Below are 23,916 nucleotides of genomic sequence, written 5' to 3' on the forward strand. Positions count from 1 at the left end.
GATGGTCGCGATGGTCTTGACCATCGCGACCATCGGACGTGCGAGGGAAACCCTGCGGTCGGGTTTCCCAGCCACAAGCCCTGGAGTGATTTTGGCTCTATCAGAGCCAAAATCACTCCCACTGACATCACTAGTGATGTCAGTGGGGCCGGCTTCAGACGGTAGGCGTTCCCATGGGAACGCCTCCGTCTGGCAGGCACGCCCCCGGCACGCCCACCAAAGGGGGTGTGCTGTCAATCAACATCGACAGCACGCCCCCTTTGGTGCGAGACCCGGAGTGATGGGAAGCCCATCGCTCGCCGGGTCTCGCGCATGCGCACGACGGAGCTCCCTCCGTCGTGCGCATGCGCAGTGGGGAACATCGACCCACTTGCGAGCGTACTGCTGCTCGTGAGTGGGTCTGAATGACCCCCTTAATTAGTACCAGAGTCAGTTTGATTACACCCAGGGCTATTTTTCAGGCAGAACGGTCCGGAACGCCGTTCCTCAAGCTATTTTGAAAAATGCTGTCATCAAGAATGGCGTTCCGGAACCTGTCAGTTGTCACCTGAGACAGTCGGATATTGAAGGAGAGGTACCGGAGCCGCTCAGGATCACCAATGCGGAATACGGAAGCTGTGCTGCAGTCCCCGCTCCCTCCCAGTACTCACTGGGCCTTCTGTCGCCTCCCCACACCGAATCTGCACGCTGGTCTACTGCTCACGGCTCTGGCTACGGTTGCTACGGCTGCTTTTGGATTCCTGCTGGGCTGGATTCGGTGCGGATGAGTCCCATGCCTCCGGGCGAGGACCACAGGATCCCGTGGACCTGTCCATTGGGGCGAGCGGGATGTGAGTGGAGAGATCGCAGGGCGCACTTCCTGGCGATACTATGGGGCTGTGGTCGGATCCTCCTATGGCTGAACAGGTGGCGATGCAAGGCGGATCATCATCCTCCCACTTCACTGCCAGGCTGCTTCCCTAACCCAGGGTCGTTTCGCTTTCATGAACCCAGCTCTACCAGCGCTTGCCCGTGGAGTCCCCCAGACACTGGCACTGCTGGAGGATACAGCTACTGGTGTTGCAGTTGGGTGACACACACACTATTAGAAAGCCTATGAACCCTAAGTATACGGTTGCCTCATTTGATTTACCCACCGTACCTGACAGAAAAATAAGCAGCTCTCAGTCGAAATGAAACGAACCTCAGCTAAATTTATAATTATATACTGAGAGATAGATTCTATATATATATTACTGTAAGTAGACAGGAGGCAGTTGTAAGTCAAGTATCCTATATTAGAAACATACAGAGTGGGGCAGATGTATTAAGCTCTGGGAAGTGATAAAGTGGGGTGTGATAAACGACCAGACAATCCGCTCGTCTGTCATTTTTCAAACAGAGTCTTTGAAATGGCAGTTAGGAGCTGAGTGGCTGGTAGTTGTTATCACTTTCCAGAGCTTAGTACATCTGCCCCTAACTACTCAACAGTCCCACTCAGAACAAGTGTAAATTATTAGGAGAGTTGCTTAGCATTTGATCCCCAATGTAGGGGAAGGTACAGGGGAGATGCAGGGTGCTGTGATCCCCATTGTAGAGGAGGGTGCGGGGGGGATGCAGGGTCCTGTGAACCCCAATGAGGAGGAGGGTGCGGGGGAGATGCAGGGTCCTGTGATCCCCAATGTAGAGGAGGGTGCGGGGGAGATGCAGGGTGCTGTGATCCCCAATGAAGAGAAGGATGCAGGGGGAGATGCAGGGTCCTGTGATCCCCAATGAGGAGGAGGGTGCGGGGGAGATGCAGGGTCCTGTGATCCCCAATGTAGAGGAGGGTGCGGGGGAGATGCAGGGTGCTGTGATCCCCAATGAAGAGAAGGATACATTGGGAGATGCAGGGTCCTGTGATCCACAATGAGGAGGAGAGTGCAGGGGAGAAGCAGGGTCCTGTGATCCCCAATGAAGAGGAGGGTGCGGGGGAGATGCAGGGTGCTGTGATCCCCAATGTAGAAGAGGGTGCGGGGGAGAAGCAGGGTGCTGTGATCCCCAATGTAGAGGAGGGTGCGGGGGGAGAAGCAGGGTGCTGTGATCCCCAATGTAGAGGAGGGTGCAGGGGAGAAGCAGGATGCTGTGATCCCCAATGTAGAGGAGGGTGCAAGGGAGAAGCAGTAGGAGAGTGGGAGAGAGCCATAGGATCCTCTGATGTAAAATGCAGTGATGAATCCTCGGCAGACTGGGGCCATGATCAGGGACTTGCAGATCCTAACCTGAACAACACAGAGACTGATAAAGCAAGCACAGAGTAAGGTACAGGGGACCAGGAAAAGAAGGAGGACGGGAAAGAGAGCAGTAGTCAGAGCAATGATGAAGAGTAGGGCAAGGAGAAGTAAGGATATCACGCAGAAGGCACAGAAACAGCAGATGGGGATAAACCAGATGAAAACAAAATGTGGAGCAGGAAGAAGAAGGGGCTACAGGTCAGGTTGAACAAGGGAGTAGTGCTGGAGGGAAGATGGGGGATGAAGCTACTGGCCAGGTAGAAACAGAGAGCAGTGTTGGAGAGGTGGCAGGGGAAGGTGGTATTTGTATCGCCCATACTTAAGACTTCTAAAATTTCCTCCCAGGGAGGAGAAACAGATGGGCGGCGTTGAGGGCAGGGCCGGACGGTTTTGCGTAATTAAGCCCCGACCTGCTAGCTCCACATATTTAAATAGAGGGCGGGGCCAAATGACGCAATTATCATGGAAATGCTTCATTAGGCCCCGCCCCATGCACACAGACCCGCCGATCCCCAGAAATATAATCCCCATTCTGCCCACTTCACTAGGAAATGAGCGGAATGTGGGAGATCTGCCTACTTTCCCGGGAGTGCGGGGGGTTACCTGAAAAATCGGGAGCCTCCCACAGGTCCTGGGAGGGTAGGCAAGTACGGTATTGCCATAATACCTACTTTATGTGGTTTTGGCTTTTTCAAAGTTATTTATGTGGATCTGACTTTTTCAATATTAATATGGATCCTGCTTTTCTTCTATATGTATTGATGTGGCTTTCCCTATATATTTAGTATGGATTCTGTTTTTTTTGTGGGTGTGTGTGAATTTACAGCAGTTTTATTTCCTATATTTCTGTATTTGTATAGTTATATACACTTATATGAAGATTGACATGTTATAATAACACCCACCCCCACAGCCTAAACTTCTGATGAAACCGGGACGCTTGAACCCGGAGAAACGCGTTAGGGACTTTCACATTAGTGCTCCTGCTTAGTATTTGCTTCACCACTATCTGTTACCTACCTTGCCTATTTGGCAAGTTTGCAGCCGCAGGACGAGCTCACATTGGCATACCTCGGATGTGGATCCAGGCTGGATTTTCTTTGAACCCAGCACACGCAATTGTTTGACTGTCACACTGTCGGACACCGCTTCCGGCTATACCTTCAGGAGCTGGTATATCATACAATTGGACCTATAGAAGTTGGAGCATTTGCTCGCTTCTTACGAATCCAGGTGCCCCGGCAGCCGCACAGAGTCTGAGACCTGTCCACAGAAGCCGGAGGTCTACTCTTTTGCTCCCGATGCCTGAAACACCTCGGTGACCAGTTAACAGACCCCCGCTGACGAGCGGCGAGTGTCTCTACATCATCGGAGTGGTGAGCATTCCAACATAATTAACGATCAAATTGTGCGTGCAATTATACTGCATATAGCAGCCTTTTATAATTTATTAAAGGAACGGGTAATATTTGGCCATTGTGAGCCATCCTTTGTGACATTTATACATTAAGAAGTATTACTATACGGGACTTACATTGAACCATATAATATCTATGGATATATGGTGTATGTTACCCTATTCATATTGAGTGAGCACCTCTGTGATATCTTAGTACTGAAAATTCATATGTTGAATATATTGTTGTTTTTAATAAACTTTCTATATTAATCAATTTTGTCTGGTATTTCAAACATCAGCGCTTCAATTTATTTGTGCATTTGTTGTTGTTTTTAGCAGGATTTGCAGATCCTGCTTATTGAAGCTGCTTGTTTGAAATTATATGCGACAGGCTGGGAAAGCGCACCTTTTGTTGTTTTTATACACTTATATGATAGATTGACATGTTATAATAACACCCACCCCCACAGCCTAAACTTTGACAATTTTCTTTTAAAAATGTGGTTATGTCCCAATTGATGCCCACCCCACTGTAGCTCCACCCACATTTCACACCCCTCGTCCCCCCAACAGTTCCTGAACCTGTTTTTCTACAAAAACAGCACTAATTACTCCATCTATGCACAATCATGGATATCCTCATAACCTGGACTGTTAGGGTGCCTTGAGGGGAACCCCTGGCATAGCAAATACTTTTGAAAATGCATTTCCACAACCATGCACAGCGCATTAAATGTGAAATGTTAAAACACATTATTACTTATACATTTACAGTAAATGACGCCTAGCTTCGACAGTTCATATGAAAAGTATAATCCCCTCAGTGCTGTGGCCACCATCTTGCCCATGTGAGCCGGGTCTCCGGCCACAAGCTCCAATGCAGCCTACAGGACAGATAACTTCGGTGGGATCTTTTCCTACACTAAAATCACTGTCGTCATCCGATAGTTTATAACTGGCTATAAAATTATAGTTGCTAGTGACTGGTGGATCAGTCGCATAAATGCATATACAGTGACAGTGCGAAAAGTCATGGGATAACAGTATGTAAAGGTAATGGTAGGTGGTGCCACCCTACTGTGACGAGTTGAAAATGCCCAGACCTGAATCTGTAACCTGACAGCTCATGAGTCAGTCTGAACACCGGCTAGGCTGCTCATGGCAAGGCAACGTGAATTATTGGAGTTCGAACGGGGCATGATAGTGGATGCCCGACGGATGGGACATAACATTTGTGAAATTGTAAAGACATTCAACATTCCTCAGTCTACTTTGTCACATGTGTACCAGGTTATACCTCATGGAAGGCATCACCACCCAGCAGTGGCTGACCACGGGTGCTTAATGATTGTGACCATCGGCATCTGGCCAGAACTGTCCGTGGTAACAGACAAGCAACACTGGCTCAAATCACATACACATTCATTGCAGGAGGTTCCAAACGCATATCCAGCAGGTCAGTGCAGCGTTCTTTAGCTTCTATGGGATATGTGTGCAGGATGACCCACCAGAGTGTCCCTGTTAACACTACGACACCAGACACAGTGCCTCACCTGTGAAAATAATAGCTAAGGTGCCAGTGTGGGTGCACTGTGTGCTGTATCTGCTGTTCTCAAACAGCTGCACACCTATCAGGTGTCTGCCACACCCCCAACAATCTAAACAATACACAAACAATTGATATTCGGCGCTAATGTTATACAGCAGATAGGAAATGAAAAGATATATATCTTAGATTGGAATATTTAATATTGAATATTGGTATACACATATAAATAAATTATCCCTAAAAGGGATTCCTAAAAAGATGTATTCCTAAAAGACATATATAAACAAAATTGACAATAAAATATATAAAAATAAAAACAACCGGTGGAAGTGGTCTCCAATCCCCTATGATGCAGGGTGCCAAAGCCCCTATCCAGATCCAGTGGTAAAAGGCTGTGCACAGTGGTTACTATGTTTGCAATGATATGAATAATGTTCCCAATCATACTGTGTTGCAGACAAACCACGACTTGTAGTAATGGCAACACTTGTATAAACCCCAGTGCATGTGAGCTGAACTTCAAATGGAGGACACACTGATAGTCAAACAGTACTGGAGCAATAGTATGTATAAAAGCTCAACAGTACTCATGATCCTCTGTTAATCCAAGCCACTGCAACAATGAAAAATGCAGCCTCCATGGCTGCCAGCAGTGTCCCCAGAGTGTCAACAAGGCACCATACAGGCTGGTGGGGGTTCCATAATGGTGTGGGGTATGTTCATCATCTGGGTGACATGGGTCAACATCTCCCCAGAGGTCTTCCATCCACTTGTGGAACTGATGTAATGTCAAGTTGCTGCACTTTGCCAGGCTAGAGGGGGTCCTACAAAATACCAGGCACCTATTGGGTACGGGATCTCAGCGGTCATGATACCGACAGTCAGAATCCCAACATTATTTGGTAAGTAACCCGAACCCACTTTCCCGCAGGCACCCTAACCATCCCCTCACACAGCCCAACCCCACCGCAGCCCAACCATAAGCCTCACCTGATGCCTAACCCTAAACCTAATACTCACCTCCTTCAGGATGTCAGCAGTCTAGATCCCAGCGCCAGGATTCTGAGCGCCTGCATGCCGACTAGATCTCATGTATTTAGGCAGGGCATGCACATTTAGCACATGGATTGTGGGGAAACACATATTACTTAAAATGGCCCTAGTCCATTAAAGAGGACACCACAGTATTGCAGTGGCAAACGCAGGATTTCCAGAGGGGGGTTTAGAGCGAGTGTGGCCTGTCAATGAAGAGGGCAGAATTTGTATGACGCTTCTTAAAGCCGGTTAAGTACTAAGTGTATTGTGTGTATTAATACTAGCATATACAGGACCAGTGATCACAGTAAGCCATTAGATATGGCAGTAGGGCCATCCTGCCTCAGCTGAACATATTTATTTTAGATGTGGGCACCATTCCAGACTATTGGAGCAAGTCCGGGAGCCTGAAGGAGCAGCAGAAGAACCTAGCACTGCCCTGGACATACTGTATATGTACATATTGGGCTCTATAGCAGTGCATCGCTAACAGTGCATGTTTTCCAGATCTTCTAGTTGGTGCACAGTTTATTTATTACTGGCTGATACATGTTAAAAGATCCACGGGTGGTGATAATTATTTCATTTGTGATACTGAGAAGAACATGCAGCACTAGTAACAATCTATTATATTACTATTTCTATTTCTATTGTGGTCATGGTGTGGGCTGGGGAGGGGGGTTTCCAGGCAGCCTGAAACCCCCCCCTGCGTTTGCCTATGTATTGTATTTGGTAAATGGTGTTACAGATCTGCAGGTTGCACTTGGGATCCCAATACCACAAATATGAAGAGGAAAAAGTTTGTTTAATGTACTCAGGTGTTGCTGCTGGCTTTATATAGCTGATATATCATTATGATGGTTATTATATGTCATTAGCCATATGCGAAGCAGCTCTGCAGTTGACTAAACTCTGCATAACAATAAAGTCAGCATTGAGAAAGTCTCCGGGTCACCTACCTCTGTGTGGCAGTGTCTATGCTGACTGTCCTGCTGAGCTCCCGCAGACCAGGCACTGCCCTGTCCCGTACAAAGTCCCTGTGTTGCTGCTGTAGCAGGAGTCTGAGACTGCGCTTCATCATTCTGGAGAGAGCAGGTGAAGGGACACAGACACCCCCCTACTACACCCAAAAATAGAGAGAGAAAAGCTGGGATCCGCCCTCCTGCTTCACAAATCAGCTTCATCTCCTCAGCCGAGCCCAGAGCCTTCATGCTGAGTTAAACATTTAATGGAAACACTGACTGACCTGTCTCCCTATTTACTTTGTGAACATGCTAATAACGGTTACTGGGATCACTCCAGGTAAGTCACCCTGCGGAAGTCACTTGTGCTGCGAGCTTTATTGTGTAACATTGTAGCGTTTATTGTACGTATGTGGTGTCTGGTATATGGAAGCCCAGGCAGTGTTTCTGTGTCTAGCAAGGCTTATTATATGCTTCCATGGAGTCTCCTAGATATAGGTGACATGTCTCTCTCAGCAGGAACAGACATTTAGTACAGGACACACGTGTTTGCTTTGCAGATAACTGTCTGCGTGTGATGATGATCTTTGTATCTAGTCTGCAAACATCGGGATTAGGGAGGGAATGTGTGCGGGAAACCCACCAATCACAGAGAAGAAAACAGCCTCATTCGGCCACGCCCTTCTAGCCATTTATATAACAGAGGAGTGCTTGGCACAGAGCACAGCTGCTGTACACATCTCTGCAATGGCACCAACCAAGAAGGTAAGGGAGTAATAACTTCATACAGAATAAATCTAATCCTTAGCATGATGGGTGCAGTTATCACTTTCCAAGGAAGTTTACTGAACATTAGTCACACAGTAAAGTGGAGCTCACACATTCTGCTTTTTCTAAATTGTGACCTTTCTAAACTGGGACATGATATCTGACAGAGGTACTGAGGTTGGAAGGTACTGCTGAGTAATGTACCGTTCCAGCGATGGCTCAAGATTTGGAGGTATCTTGGTTGGTTGTCAACCCCACCCCATCCCCTTCCCTGCTGTCCTTTACTTTTTAAAAGTGGGGTCTGTATCCTTGGGCTTGGTGTGTGGCTCTCCCAGTGTAAAATGATGCAGGGTTGCAGCAGGTGGCAACTTTACATGTAAAAAGCTGCTTCTCTCATGCCAGTGCTTGTGGTGTTAGGGGGTCTGCAATGGCACACTAATACATGACCTGTTCCATTAGGTACAAAATGCTCTGCTCCTGGACTTTCTGCTTAATTTATGATTGCAGAAAAACCTGTCATATGAATTACCTAGCTCAACACAGGTGGCGGCAATCATACATTAGGTGGGACATCCAGGAGCAGAGCATTGTGTACCTAATGGAATGGGTCATGTTGGAGGGTAGGAGCCCCTTCTGTGGAGACCTGTGACTCTGACTGAATTAATTTAATATATAATTTACTGGGTATGTATGAGGACTAATCTGTTCCTAATACTTGCAAAATAAACTCTCCCCCCCCCCCCCCCCCTCCCTTATGTCTATCAAAGCTCTCTGAAATAAAATGTCTTTACACCATTCATTTGTATACAAATTCCAAACTGTTTTTAACTGCATGTAGTCTGCATTAGAACCTTTCACTTTAATCTGAATTTTTTGCCACAATGGACAATATTGAGGTCACCAAGCCTTACTGGAGCATGTTACTGGGGGCCTAACTACACATCCATTTGCTGTAGTCCACAGGATTTTTTTTTTTGGCAGGATCTATTCATTATTTATTGTTGGTGGAAGTTTAGAGTTGTAGTTTTATTAGCCATTTTTTGGCCCATCTTGGTTAGGAATTGTAGGATGATCACAAACCTACAGAGGCACACTTAAGCCAGGAGTTACAATTTGGAACAGTCAAAAACTTGGCTATGGATAGACAATGGTGGCCCCAGAAAGCTTGTGATCTGAAAAGTGAGGACTGAAGTAACTCTCTGCTTTAGACATGCACTGTGAAATCCATCTGTGTGCAATTCATTCCAGGGCCTACTGGAACGCCTGAACACTGGAGAGGTTGTTATTGGAGATGGGGGTTTTGTGTTTGCCTTGGAGAAAAGGGGTTATGTGAAAGCTGGACCTTGGACTCCAGAAGCAGCGGTTGAACATCCAGAGGCAGGTACGGCTATCTATGGATTTTTTTTATATATACAATTTGTGGTTCATTACATTAAACAAGTACTATAACATACAAAAAAACTATACCTGGGGGGGAAACCTAGTTTATGTAGTTGTGGCATAAGGAGATGCTATACATTCTAAGAAGCTAGCAAGTGTTGATATTCCATAACCAGGGCTATTTTAGCAGTTTCCAAGGTGAGAAATGCAGCAACATGTGTTGGCAGTCTGCTCTGACTGTACGATGAGTAGCTTGTAACTGAACCGCTCCAAAATATCACCAGCTGCTAGAATGGCACTAATGGCATTTTCCTGCTTTATCTTCTACTGTGCCTTAATGCCCTAAGGATTACAATCTCTATTTATTTTTTAAAAAACCTATTTAATATCAATATGACCTTCATTGTGTAATACAGCTTTTTCCGTTTTTGTAATCACACAGTGCGACAGCTACACAGGGAGTTCCTTAGAGCTGGGGCAAATGTCATGCAGACGTTTACTTTCTATGCCAGTGATGATAAGCTGGAGAACCGAGGGAACTATGTGGGAGAAAAGATTTCTGTAAGTATTTGGCACTGTGCGTAGTAAAGACCAGTTCACTAACCGCAGCAAGTAAACGAGCCTTGAGACCACTGTTGTTCAACCCCAGTCTTCATGCAGCTTGACGGCTCATGTTAGAATTTCTTTAATTGTGCACAGGTGACTTGCTGTACTTGGCCTACCTGAGAACACAAGTTGTTGAGACTGCATGAGGCCTAGAGTATTTCCTTCTAGGTTGTTGACTCAAGAAAATCCTATTGTGTCAACACAAACAAGGTTTAATATAGCTAACCTTCACTGTATGAGTTAAGAGAGTGGCAAACATAAGTTACCCTTATTTGGGAAAGCTTATGCCATGGGCTCCCAAACTCTGTCTTCAAGGTGCCCTAAAACTCCAGGTATTAAGCCTATCCATGCTTGAGCACAGGTGAATTAGTCAATTTGATTTTTAACCATCTGTTCTCTAGCATGGATATCCTTAAACCCTGTACTGTTATGGTCCTCAGAGGACAGAAATTGGATTCCACTGGCTTAATCAGTAACTAACTTAGAACTAACTGCATAAGTACCTTATTGTACAAAATCGTGGTTTCCAAATGTCGCTGAGCTGAATTCTCCACTGTTCTATAGTATTTAGCTGCAAGTCCCTCTTTCTTAATTGGATACAATTTTCAGTATTTAATGGCTGCACAATGTTTAGCACAACAAACTATCATACTTGAACCTCTTCTAATTAATGGGCTTCCATGCTGTACAGCGCTAATGCATATTCTTTCCACTTTCAAACATCTGTCAATCCTATATAGTGTAAAAATACCTTCCCTTCTCTATGAATACCTCTTCTACAATGTTGGTATTATAATGAGGAAATGCAGAAGCATAATTGTCTGCTAACCCTACTGAGACTAGTGTGCATGGGGTCCTGGCCACCACCTCCCATTCATAGCTCCATCTGAGCCAGCTTGTGTGTGTGCTGGGAGGGTGGAGAGTAGCTGATCTCACAGCTTCCTATTGGTTTGGTTACTCCCAATAGTTTGTGCACCCAGTACCTGCTTTTGCCAAGTCTGTGCACCCAAATGATAATTATGGCCCAGTGGCAAATGCAGGATTTTGAAAGAGGGATTTCCAAATAATTAGTTACAGACCCAATAACAAAACTGCTAACCAGAATATGCCTGCAACATACACTTTATTGTGTACTTCAAGTGTTTTAATAGAAATAACAAGGCTCCCACCCCCTGGGAATAACATAGAGCAGACAGCTGGCATCCTTTAATAAATATTATCCTCCCATCACCCCCCCCCCCCCCCCCCTGGGAATAACATGCAGCTGACATCTAATAAATATTACCCTCCTTTCCCCCATCCTCCCACCCCCTGGGAATAACATACAGCAGCTGGCATCATCTAAGTAATATTATCCTCCCCCCTTCACCCCCCGGGAATAACATACAGCAGTTGGCATAATCCTTCCCCCACAGTGGAATGGTATAATTTAATACATATTAATTAATGAATACATATGAACTCCTGGCTGACTGCCCCCCCTTGCTCCATATGCATCCAGCAGTTGAATGGCAATCATTTAAGAAATATTTCCGCCCGCAAGACCCCCGCCGCTTCTCCTGCATAGACAGTACTGCAGTGCAGTCTGAGGAATCTGCTGCTTTATACAATAAATATCATCCCCGGGCGGCACCCTGCCACCTACATTTTGCGGCTGAGCTCCGGACTCCACACACAGCGCTGGCAGACTTGTGGACAGATGTCCCGGTCAGCAGGCGCTCTCCACCAATCAGTCCCCGGCCTGAGGGATCTGACTGGGAGGGACTAGCACGCTGCCGCTCCCCCTACAGCCAGCCCAGGCAGTGTCTATGTAAAAAATAAAAAAAAATAATATATAATCTTTTTTGGTCAGGGCAGGGGGTGGTGTGGGGGGGGGTTTCTAGGTACTCGGAAACCCCCCTGCGTGCGCAGGTGTGGCCCAAGAAACAGCCTCACAGTGTCCAGAACTTGCTATCTGCTTCCATAACTGACATGTCTGATAGTGATGAATGCATACCTTACATAATGTTCTGTGTATCTCCAGGGTCAGAAAGTCAATGAAGCTGCATGTGACATTGCCAGGGAGGTGGCCAATGAAGGTGATGCCCTGGTGGCTGGCGGGGTCAGCCAGACTCCATCATACCTCAGTTGTAAGAGTGAAGTGGAGGTGAAATCTATTTTCCGAAAGCAGCTGGATGTCTTCGTAAAAAAGAATGTGGACTTTCTCATTGCTGAGGTACAGAGGATCAGCACTAATGTCATTTCATAGTGGTTATAGGAGCGGCCATAGGACCTCTCCATTGGATTTGCTAGTTTCTTCTGCTGCTGCCAGTTCTGTAGAATGAATGAAACGAGTAGGGAAAGTTTTCACCATGCATCCCTTAGACAGTAATACCCCTTTTACACCAGAGCTAAAACCTGGGTTATTGCAGGGTTACCCTGGGTAGCTCCTTGGTGTAAAAGGGGACGGGTTGGCTTTCCAGGTTGAGTGAAATGGCAATCCAACCTGGATAACTTGCAGGTTTTAACTCCGGAATAACCTGTGAAACCCCGCAGTGTAAACTGCGTGATTTAGGGGTCTATATACTAAGCCCTGGAGGGAAGAAAGTGGGCAGAGATAAAGTACCAATCAATGAGCTCATAGCTGTGTTTTTTTTTTTTTGTTGTTTTTTTTCCCCCCAAATGCAGCCTGTAAAGTGACAGGAGCTGATTGGTTGGTACTTTCTCAGTCCACTCTTTCTCCAAGGCTTGGTACATAGACCCTTAAGTCTTTCCCGAGGGGGCAGCATATTTACACATCCGTTACAGCAGTGGTTCTCACTCTGTCCTCAGAACCCACACAGGTCATGTTTTCCAGGACACCTGGCAGGTGCACAGGTGTCATTACTCACTGACACATTTGAAAAGATCCACAATTAGAGCTAATGTCACTTGAGACATGGAAAACCTGCACTGTCTGGGGTCCTGAGGACAGAGTTTGAGAACCTGTGTGTTAAAGCATGTAGTGGAATCCTCTTCCTCGTTCTGGATCTATTTTAGAATCTTGTGTGAAGTAGCTGCTGAAATGGGTTTGTCTTGTTTTGTTCAATCTGTATTGGTCTATAATAATAATGGCTTGGCACAAGGGTTTAACTTGTGCATATTCATTTTTTTTTTTTTTCTTCTTCTTGATTCCAGTACTTTGAGCACGTGGAGGAGGCTGTGTGGGCCGTGCAGGTGTTAAAGGAGTCTGGGAAGCCAGTTGCTGCCACCTTATGTATCGGGCCAGAAGGAGACCTGAATGGGGTGTCTGCTGGAGAGTGTGCTGTCCGGTTGGCAAAAGCTGGTGAGTTTGTGTGTGCACTACAGAAAACCGTGGTTAATCACTTTAATTTTATAAAGTGTTCACACTGCAAACAAGCGTATAAAACAAAGCGCTCACCAGTACAAAGTATATCATTTGGGCAGCAAAAATGCAAATAAATGTACCCCAATTACCTTTAGGGCAGAATATACAAAGCATCTTCTATAAGCTGCTGCTGCCTGGAAAACAGCATCTGGAGTCGGTGTAAAGCACGCCACGCTTTACACTGACTCCGAGTGTCGTTAAAATATTCACCTGCAATCCGTTGGGAAGCGGCAGCTTACAGAAGATGCTGCTTTGTATATTCTGCCCTTAGTATGGCTAAGTAAACTAAGTGCAAACTGCACCTGTAAATCTTGTTTTTTGGGTATGTCGCAGACAATACGCTACACGCATAAATCGGGACATGGTATGTTGAAACAAACTTTACTAATATCTGCACAAAACATATATAGACTGTCTTTAAACATGAAGGTTAGACACCAATTGCCAAAGGACAGTGTAAACAAAATAAATTCAGTATGTAAAATAAAAAAATCAAACAAAATCCAATAGCTATGCACAAAGAAAATGGAAGACAGTCCAAAGACTAGTTGAATTGACTTTTATAAGTCAGTACATATACATGTGTGGCAATATCCTAGAGTTATGGGACGCCACTATATAATGGATGAAAATGTCTTGCTATAGGATTGCTGTACAGAGGCGTCTGATATACTGATGGTTCCTGTTAAAACAGAGCATTGGTCTCTGGTGGGGTACCCCTAAGGTGTGCAGATGGGGGGGATTGCCTGATAGGAACCAGTGTCAGGACTCTGGACTTACTGCCCTCTCAAAGGACAAGCAATCTGTGTTCTGCCTAAGTGCAGGTGTCCCCTGATACCTCTAACAAATTAGAAGCCGCTGTAGCCTGAGGGAGGTGAATTCACCAGCTTTAAGACTTTCTGCTAGGCACCCCCTCCTCTTGCAGAGTCTTACCTTCTAGTCTTCCACCTGTGTACGACTTCACAACAAGAGCAGCAGTTCCCTACACTTCTCAAACTGGGTCATCCTAGTCGCCTTACCCCTTTGATGCTGCACACACTTGCCGCAAACAGTCTCTACATTGACTTCAGTTAAGACTCCACTAAATTGAACAGTAGAGTACAGCCAGTCCAATATTGGCACTACTTTTCCTAGGAGTGTAGAGTCTAAGGTATTCACTAGGGACCCCTGCTAGGAAGTATAGACTTGGCTGCTAAACCACACTGGTCGTGGCCACCAGGTATATACTGGATGTGACTAGCTTAGAGGTTTAGTTAAAAAAGCATAAAAATGTCCCTCTGCTTACTTTCTACAGGTAAGAGGCACCTATTATGTTTGCCAAAAAAAGTTGAAGTTTTGATTCGCTCATCTCTATAAATACCATTCCTATACAGGCCCCATTATATCCAATACAGGCTGCAGGAATGTGTAAGGAAAACTGAGGTGGAGAATCTGATTTCTCCCAGTTTTCTAAATAAAGAGAAAACAGAAGTGACTCTCTCCAGCTAAAATAATGGAGAAAAAGCCAGATTTTTGTGTATTAAATACTCCCCAGAGTTTGGGAGAACATGGGATTGTGTGAGGATGGGAGGTAATTAGCTGGTTAGCACCAAGAAGCCCTTTAACAGCATAGAGATGGTGCCCCTAGCAAACTGCCAATTACCCGGTAGTTCTGCTGTGATGTCGAGCTGTGTGGGTAAATTAGGGTGAAAGGCAGTTCTTTAGGATGAAACTTAACTTGCAAGCAGGTGGTGTAATCAACAGGCCTAAAACAATCTGAATCCACATGTACCGTACTACTGCAGCACATAAACTGTTCAAAAAAAAAATCTCCAATGTACTCACTAAGGGGTCTATTTACTAAAGGGGGGGTATCCACTAGACGATAAAGTTGAACGATTATGATAAAATCATTCGAACATCATTTGCAAATCGTGCAGTAATTGTTTCTAACTATGTACAATGCGCGCTCCCGCTGGTCGTTTGATCGTCTCCTCCATCGACTGAACATGCAGGTCAATTTCACTTGATTGCTTACAAATCGTTTACACATCGTTCACACTGAACGATCAAACGATGAACCACTATCTGCCCACTATAGCTGAAAGCTCTCAATCACAGATTCAAACAACATAGTTTATTGTTTGAAAAATTTGCAAAAGATTTGCAAAAGATCTGAGTGGAAGATCATATTTCAAGGGAAACTTCAAGGGAAAATCGTTAAGAGGTTGGACAGGGATAAAATAGTCTAGTAGATTCCCCCCCATAAGCCTTGCATGGTGCTAAAGTCCCAACTGTCAGTTTTCAAACCGTATGTAGGACAATTAACTTTCTGGGTATTCCACTCTGCTCAGCACAAGTGAGGTGAAAGGCTCTGAATAATCCTGCCCATTCTATAAAGGGGAGTTTTTTCTTTTTTGATCAGTGAGCTCAATTACCTTAGGTATCAGAACCCCAGCTGTCACATGTTTAGTGCAACACTGAGCTTAGAATGGAAACTAGAGAACACTCTAACTAGTGACCTAGCATACTGTAAATATGAACAATCTCATGTTAAGGGACTAAAGATATTTCGGGTCACATCTCCCTAGAGCTTGCTGTGACACCTGTTCCTACAGCACTACCTGGCTTTTTCAGGGCCTAATTGCAGTCTTTATAGACTACTGGCTAGTACAGAAGAGGGGCTATGTGCATAAAGGGTTTCTATAGTGCAATGTTATGTAACAGATTTTATTCTTCCTCTCTGGATAGTATACTATGGAAAAAGTTATCTAAAACTGGCAGTAACTGTATTTGCACAACTGGGACATTACTGAGAAATGTCTGGGATTTTGGCCAGACAGCTGCTGCTATTACTAGCTGAATGGCTGATTGTATAGATGAAATGTGACTAAGCTGGCTGTAATGAAACCTGATACAATGACCTTCTAAGCAGATTCCCTGTTCTGTGCTGTAGGTGCTTCTGTTGTGGGAGTGAATTGCCATTTTGACCCAATGACCTGTGTGGCAACGGTGAAGCTCATGAAGGAAGGTCTGGCTGCGGCCAATGTGAAGGCACATCTGATGACACAACCACTTGCGTATCACACGCCTGACTGTGGCAAACAAGGTTTCATTGACCTGCCAGAATTTCCCTTTGGTAAGTAACCACATTGCATAGTGCAATTCTGAAGGATTGCTGGGGTCATCCTTTCTCATCAACCTACAACCCACATAAACTGACAGGTCCAAGCTTTTAATCACGACCTTGGCAATTCCCCCACTTTTACACTGTATGGGGTCTATGTACTAAGCAGTGATAAGTGACAGAGTGAAAAGTGATAAGTCTGTGATAAGTGCCAGCCAATCAGCTTCCAACTGTAATTTTTCAAACAGCCTCTGAGATGACAGTTGGGCTTTTGCCTGTTATATGGGCTTTTAAGACTTGCATCTATTATGAATACACTTTAAGGCTAAAATATTGAAGGACTTATTTAATTTTTCAAACGAATGGCTAAGAGATGTTAGAAGTTCTTATATTGAACTGGCATCTGAGTATAGCCGAGCATGTAGCCAGTCGCAGCTCTCAACGCAAGCCCTGAAATGCTGGTTAAGGTTTGATTAGTTGCCAGGTGGAGAGTATTGTACACCTGTGGTTAGGTCACCTGAGTGGGGGTGAGAGGTGCTGGGGAAGGATTTATTACAGTATTCTAGTTCTTGATGATGAGATAATTGGGGTGGTGACTGGCTTCACTAATCTGTTAATGTGTATATTGCATAACCACTGCGGTTATTGTCACCTGTCTGGCAGCAATGACCTGAAAGGCTTGGATACTTTATACTCTGTATATTTCAGGATTGGAACCAAGAATTGTGACCAGGTGGGATATTCACAAGTATGCTCGGGAGGCCTATAATCTCGGCGTGAGGTACATTGGAGGCTGCTGTGGGTTTGAGCCGTATCACACCAGAGCAATAGCGGAGGAGCTGGCTCCAGAAAGAGGTTTCTTACCACCAGGCTCGGACAAGCATGGCAGCTGGGGAAGTGGGCTTGACATGCACACTAAACCCTGGGTCAGAGCAAGGTATGGGATCAACAGAACTCCCATTAAATTGAGTGTTTTATGCTTCATATCTATTTATTTTTTTGGGCAGATTTATCAAACCTTGGAAAGAGAAAGTATCAACTAATCTGCTCCTAACTGTCATTTCTCAAACACTGGCTGTAAAAGGACAGATGCTGATTGGTTGGTACTTTCTCTCTTCAAGGTTTGATAAATCTTCCCTTTTATCTTTGTCATGTATTTGTTTAAATTGTACCCAATGCCTTTGCTCAGTGTAGAGCCCCATCAATAGTCATGAGACCGCATCTTATCTAGTTACTATGAACCTCTTCACTATATAAAGCATTAACAGAGGAGTAAATAATAAAAGGAATGACCCATACAATGCCAAGCAGATAACGATAAAACGTCCCTTCTATTAGGTAGCTGTTCTCTTTAGCATTAACTCCATTTGATGCTTCTGTCCTTGTATTCATATGTACATGCAAAAGAGAACATCCTGATGGTGTAATACAGTGATTCCCAACCTTGGTCCTCAAGGCACACTAACAGTCCTGGTTTTAGTGATATCCATGCTAAAGCACAGATGGTTAAATCAAAATAACTGAGGTACTAATTAAGTCACCTGTGCTCAACTATGGCTATCCTTAAAACCTGGACTATTAGTGTGCCTTGAGGACCGTGGTTGGGAACCCCTGGTGTAAGTTGTCCTGGTACAACTTTGTATTGTGGTGAGCAGTAACCCAGTGTGGCTATGCAAATTGTTGTGACAGGTAGTATTGTAGTGAGGTGGTCCTCCACCAGGAGGAATGAGGGGCACCGCCAGTAATCCCCCTTATGTCATAGCACTCATAAACCTTGAAATGTGTGCATAAAGGTTGCTTTAAACTTCAGCTACAGTTTTTTGTCACTGTAACATGGGAGTTAGGAGCTGGTTGGCTGGTACTTTTATCTTGCCCACTTTATCCTCCAAGGGAAATCTGCATGGGAGGGAAGGAAGATATCCAAAATGGTGTAATCCAATAGTTTTATTGTAACCATGAGTCCCAAATGTGATAAATATAAAAAAAAAAAAATCAAAACCTTTATTAGCACTTAAGAGAAAATGGGCATGAGCAATTTGTTGGCCTTGTAGCAGAGAAGGGTGTAAATTACATGTATAACCTGAATGCTGCTGTATGATCCCAGGTGTCTGTCATGTCAGGAACGCTCATTCTGGTGCACATGACCACTTATAGAATATCGGCGTACTCCTCCTTGGCAATGCATTTTGTTTCTGTATGGAATATTTATCAGGCATGTGTGTTTTTGTGCAGTCTTTTTTAGATGCCTGTCACATTTCTTATTAAGGAATGAAAGGTTGCATCTTAATGTATATAGGTTTGTGCCACAAACCTTCTGTGACTCCTAATGAGGAAGCTTTGCTTAGTGATCTGCTTTATAACACCTGGTGTTCTTGTGTTACAGGGCCAGGCGAGACTATTGGGAAAAACTGCACCCTGCATCAGGAAGACCGTACTGTCCTTCTCTATCTAAGCCTTCTGCCTGGGGTGTGACCAAAGGAGACACTGAGCTGATGCAGCAGAAAGAGGCAACGACTGAAAAGCAGCTGAGCGAATTATTTTCCAAACAAGCAATTAAATCAGATTAGATGTCCATTTCCATAGGTGACTTCAATAGGATGAAATGTGCACACAAGTTCTGTAATCCTCCTGGCACAATGATGGGTTACAGCACACTTGTGCACATTACACAGGCTAGGAAGTTGGTCCCAAAATTTTCCTGACTGGGCTGATACTAGAATAATGTGCCAAATGATTCCTATGTTAATAAACATAAAAAAAATAAATTGCAGTGATGTTCATGAACACCTAAATGCTTGTATCAAATAATAAACACTGTTTAAACAGGTTATCCATGGTCTGTAGTTTCACTCGTGAATAAAAAAAAATGCCTTGGTCAGATTCTTGAGTGAACCAGTTCTGCCTACTCTGATTTACCTAACACTGGTGCCACAGGGAGGCTTCACTTGCCTGGGCGCCTGCTGAGTTTCTTACCAGCAGGTGCCTGGCTCCCTGCCCGCAGTGTCAGCCGGAAGCTGGAGCTCACTCATGACTGCACTGTTTGCAGTGCAGTATAGGCGAGATGTCATGACGTCTCTCTTATAGCTCAGACTGAGGAGCAGCCAGACAGACCAGTTGACAGTGGATGCAGGAGCTGGGCTTAAGGTAAGATTAGTTGTTGTTGTGTAAGTGGCTTCACAATAGGGGGCTGCTGCGTAAGGGGCACGGGCACTACTGGGGGCTCTGCGGTGTAAATAAGATGGTCTTGCGTAAATAAGAGATACTATGTGACCATGCCCCTTTTGAGACCACACTTTTTTTTTTTTTTTTTTTAAAGCGCATACAGCAATGCCTACGTCCTGTTTTGAGGTTCTGGCTGTGTGTACTGTGAGTCGGTCAAATGGCCACAATGGCTGTGTACCAGACTGAAGGCATATCAGTTATTCAACTGATCAGCGAGGAGGCATAGATGCAAAGAAACACGCTGCATTATTCTGTAACTCATGCAGGCATTTTTGACAGACATTCAAGGTACCAGTGGTAGATTTGCAGTGGGCAAAGTGACATGGACACAACCTCTAAATTAGGCTGTGGCATGTCTCTCCCTGAGCTAGGGTCAGGGTGCCTGGACACTCACTATATAATGGTGGCGGTGGGTCCTAGATGTGTAGAAGGGCTGAAGTGGGAACCGGAACCATGAACCCAGCGCTATGAGGTAGCCATGCCAACCACTACACCATCTGTGCTGTCGTCAACATTTGACATTATTGAGGACTGATTACCATAGTAAGTTAGTTGGAACCGGGTCTAAGCCTGGTGGATGAAATACTAATGCCAGAAGTCTGACAGATGAAGATCCTGACTGTGCCTAGCAAATTAGTCGGAACCGGACCTAAGCCTGGCGGATGAAATGCTGGCACCGGAAGTCCGGCAGATGTATGTATCCCTGCTCTAAACCTCCCAGCAGCTAACAGGTCCCGACCCCGGGCTTACCTACGCTACTTGCGTCGGTATTTAAACTATCATTAGTCCCATGCCGGGATTTCAGTCGCCATTTCAACCGCCGGCTTCCTGACTACATACCAAGTTAGTCACTTGTCAGGTTAAGTATCACAATATAATGGTGAAGTAACAAAAGTACATTTCTGCTATAAATAGTTTTAAACAAGTTCACTGGGATCTGCCCACAGACTTTGAGTAACATTTAACCTAGATGAGACAGCCAGCTTTTATATAGTATGAGGGTTCAGTTGTGCCTTTATATTAAGGCTGAATCGAAAAAAAAAACTGAATTCTCCATAGAGAATTCCAGAGGGTGTTTAAGGGGCTACACCTCAAAAGCTATAGGAGGTACCAAGCTGAAATTTGACATGGACAGGTAGAACTGTCACTGGGTGCTGCATGCCAAATGTCAGGGTAAAAACAAAAAAAATAAAAATGAGGATTTGGGAGTGATCTAAAGATCCAACTGTCAGTTTTTTTTTCTGACATTCTCTGTTAGGACCACTTTTCTGCTGTTCTCTATGTGGGATTTTTGGGAAGGCATAACTCCGGGTAGGGGGAAAATTTAGACTTGGGGTTTGTTTTATTAGGTAGCTATTGTTCCAGAATAGGACCTTTTAGGGTTCAGGTAATTGAGAAAGTTAATTTTGAAACTATTATCTCACGAAGGAAGTTTCAATTTGTTGCGCAGTCTCAGTAGGAGCCTCCAGCAGGTGTACTCACTGTGGCTTCACTCTGGTGCACCAAGATGGCTGGCCTCTGCGGGCGGTAGTGGCGATTAGCTCGGAGGAATTAAGTGGGTGTTAGCTTCGGGCGGGACCCGGGGATGGTATCGGGCATTATAGCGGCGGTCTGTGCGGGTGGTGGTGGTGCAGGTGTTAGGACTCGGGGGAGGTAGCAGCACACAGATGCAGGCTTGTATACCCGTGATACCTGCATATGTGTTTAAATAAACACAGAAGCAAAGATGGGTTCAGTGAGACTGTGCTTCTGTGTTTAATAAAAAAAAAAAAAATGGCGTGGACACCCCCCGCCCAAAAAAAACAACAATGTGGGCTTTGGAGACCCAGTTCTGGTTGTGCTAAATACAGGAGACAAATGATGTAGGGGGGTCCCCCATGCTTTGCACAACCAGCACTGGGCAATGAGCCGGTCCTGGTTCTGGAAATACAGGGGGAAAAAATGTGTAGTGTCCCCCTGTATTTACCAGAACCAGCACTGGACCATTTCTAGCGTGGGGGGGCCCCAGCTGAAGCATCAGCCCTATCCGCTAGAAAGGTATAAAGGGGTCCTCCTCTCCAGGGCAACCAAAACTCATAGCCCGGGGCTATCCCCGGCACCCCTGGCTGGTGGTTGCAGGGTTGATAATGTGTGGTGCAATTAAAGTTAAAATATTTGCTTTTGCTGTGGACTTCAATGGTGAGAACCAAGCGTACCCATTTCAAAAATGGTGCCTTAGTGACATTTTTGACATCTAAAAGATGGCCACCACGAGCCAATCCAGACTCGTGACGTCATCGCCCCACCTCCTCGGCTGGCTTATATAAACTCAGCTACAGTTGCCGTCCAGCCAGTCCCTCGGCCGGGTAGCAGCAGACAAAAGCTGCTGAAGAAAGAAGACACCAGGAAGTCCTGGATGAGCGGCGGCCGTGAAAAAGAGCTGAAAGGCCGCTACCCTCAAGTTGAAGACGCCGCGGAAGTCCTGGGGGGGTGACAACCATGAAAAAGAGCTTAAAGGCAGCAGATAAAATATTTTACAAAACGGTGTTTGTTTTATTTTAATATTTCTTTTGCAGAGGTACTATAGGGATCAGCGGGCCCTTAATGCCCCGTCTGCTGGTACTTGTGGTTCTCCAAGTACGAGTATGCGGAGATGCCTGCTGGGACCTGTAGTACTACTGTAAAAGACAATATTTATATTTTCATATGCACCACAGTACACAATCAACCCGGCACCCACCGCCCAGGGTTGCTGGGGATATGCTGTATACACACATAAAGATTTTCTGTCCAACCATCCAACTAGTTGATTGGTTGGAATGAAAATCTGGTAAGGTATGAAAGCAAATGACGAACAGCAATTTGCTCCCAAATGCCGGAAAATGGACAAAAACTGTTGTTTGAACAAATTGTTTAGATCAAACATTTAACAAACTTGTCTGACGACCATTTTCATCTGTTTCCTGGCATTTAGGAGCAAATTGCTGATCATCAGTTACTCCCATACGTTACCAGATTTTCATTCCAACCAATCAACTAGTTTGATGGTTGGACAGAAAATCTTTACGTATGTATGCAGCAATAGCCCCGAGCTATCAGCCTAAACCTGGGGTGCCATGGAGAGGGGGACCCCTTTTTTTTTTTTTTTTTTGGGGGGGGGGGGGGGGTTCCCCAGTTCCCCCAGTCTCCCAGGGATCCCTGGCGTGGGCTGACTAGCATTCAGTGTTAATACTTCATGCAAGAAAAAGAGGTAGTGTTCTAAAGTGCTGCACTCAAGAAGCAGTATCTCCTAAAAGTTAAACTTTATTACATAAATTAAAAGCGGATTATAAAAACAAAATGTGAACTAACATGTATGTTATATTGTCAGTTAAACAATGGACACCTCAAATATAGGGTATTCACGCCAGTCCTTGGAATGTGGGCCTTGAGTTAGAAGGCAGCTTTTGGTATTGGAGGTGTATTATTATCCAGGTCAATTATCAACATCAATTAATTAGTGGATACCTCTCCAAACCCTCTATACCTGAAAATACACTACTATCCGCTAGTGGCTTTTGTACATTATGAATCCTGCTGGTTACTGGAATGAAAATGTCATGTAACTACACATAGTAACTATTCATTCTGTTACAAAGATGCTGATCTTTGTGCTACTGGGATCAATCTCCACAGCCATTCATTCTGCTGTTCTCATCTGTTATCCACAAAAGGTCAAATCAATTGACTTATTCAGCCCTCTCTCTATACAGGTACAAACAGTGTAATACCCCTTTTACACCGGAGCTAAAACCCAGGTTTTTGAAGGGTTAACCCGGGCAGCTCCCTGATGTAAAAGGGGAGAGAGTTGGATCGCCGGGTCGAGTGACCCAGCAATCCAACCCAGGTAACTAGTAGGGTTTAACACGGGCGTAGCCCGTGAAACCCTGCTGTGAGAACAGCGCACTCCGGGTCACGATGACCTGGAGTGCGCTGCTAGCCGGCCGATTGGTCCGGCTTCAGTGGCGCTTGGAGATGACGTCATCTCCAAGCGACCACTTTCACACCGCAAAAGCCGGGTCTATGCAGACCCGACTGCGGTGTGAGTGGCGCTGACTCGGGAATATCCCAAGTCGGTGCCGGCAAAATTCCAACTCCGGGTCAGACCCGGAATTTAGGTGGAAAAGAGGTATATGTCTGCCTGCAGTATTATTCTACAATGACCAGTAAACCCTGTGTAATTCACTCATACTTTTCAAAAATCTGTGTTGTATAAACCAGTTAAACATCTGATACACACTTTAACACAATT

General features: G+C 45.1%; 2 protein-coding genes across 2 annotated transcripts in view; one reads left to right on the forward strand and one right to left on the reverse strand.

The window, feature by feature from the left end:
* The window catches only part of DMGDH (dimethylglycine dehydrogenase), a 106,867-nt gene extending 99,446 nt beyond the window's left edge, over positions 1-7,421 (reverse strand). The window contains exon 1 of the mRNA XM_088443914.1: positions 7,195-7,421. Coding sequence (XP_088300040.1) covers positions 7,195-7,316 — 122 coding nt within the window. The 5' untranslated portion in view covers positions 7,317-7,421. The remainder of the gene's footprint in view (positions 1-7,194) is intronic.
* Positions 7,422-7,854: 433 nt separating this feature from the next.
* LOC148508879 (betaine--homocysteine S-methyltransferase 1) lies at positions 7,855-19,252 on the forward strand. Its single transcript, XM_088443915.1, has 8 exons — positions 7,855-7,962; positions 9,214-9,346; positions 9,788-9,906; positions 11,975-12,166; positions 13,108-13,255; positions 16,254-16,436; positions 17,133-17,361; positions 18,808-19,252. The coding sequence occupies exons 1-8, from the start codon at positions 7,945-7,947 to the stop codon at positions 18,989-18,991; spliced, it is 1,206 nt and encodes a 401-aa protein (XP_088300041.1). The 5' UTR covers positions 7,855-7,944; the 3' UTR covers positions 18,992-19,252.
* The last annotated feature ends 4,664 nt before the right edge of the window (positions 19,253-23,916 follow it).

The sequence above is a fragment of the Taudactylus pleione genome, unplaced genomic scaffold, assembly GCF_031769625.1.
Source record: "Taudactylus pleione unplaced genomic scaffold, aTauple2 ptg000336l, whole genome shotgun sequence".
Classification (NCBI taxonomy): Eukaryota; Metazoa; Chordata; class Amphibia; order Anura; family Myobatrachidae; genus Taudactylus; species Taudactylus pleione.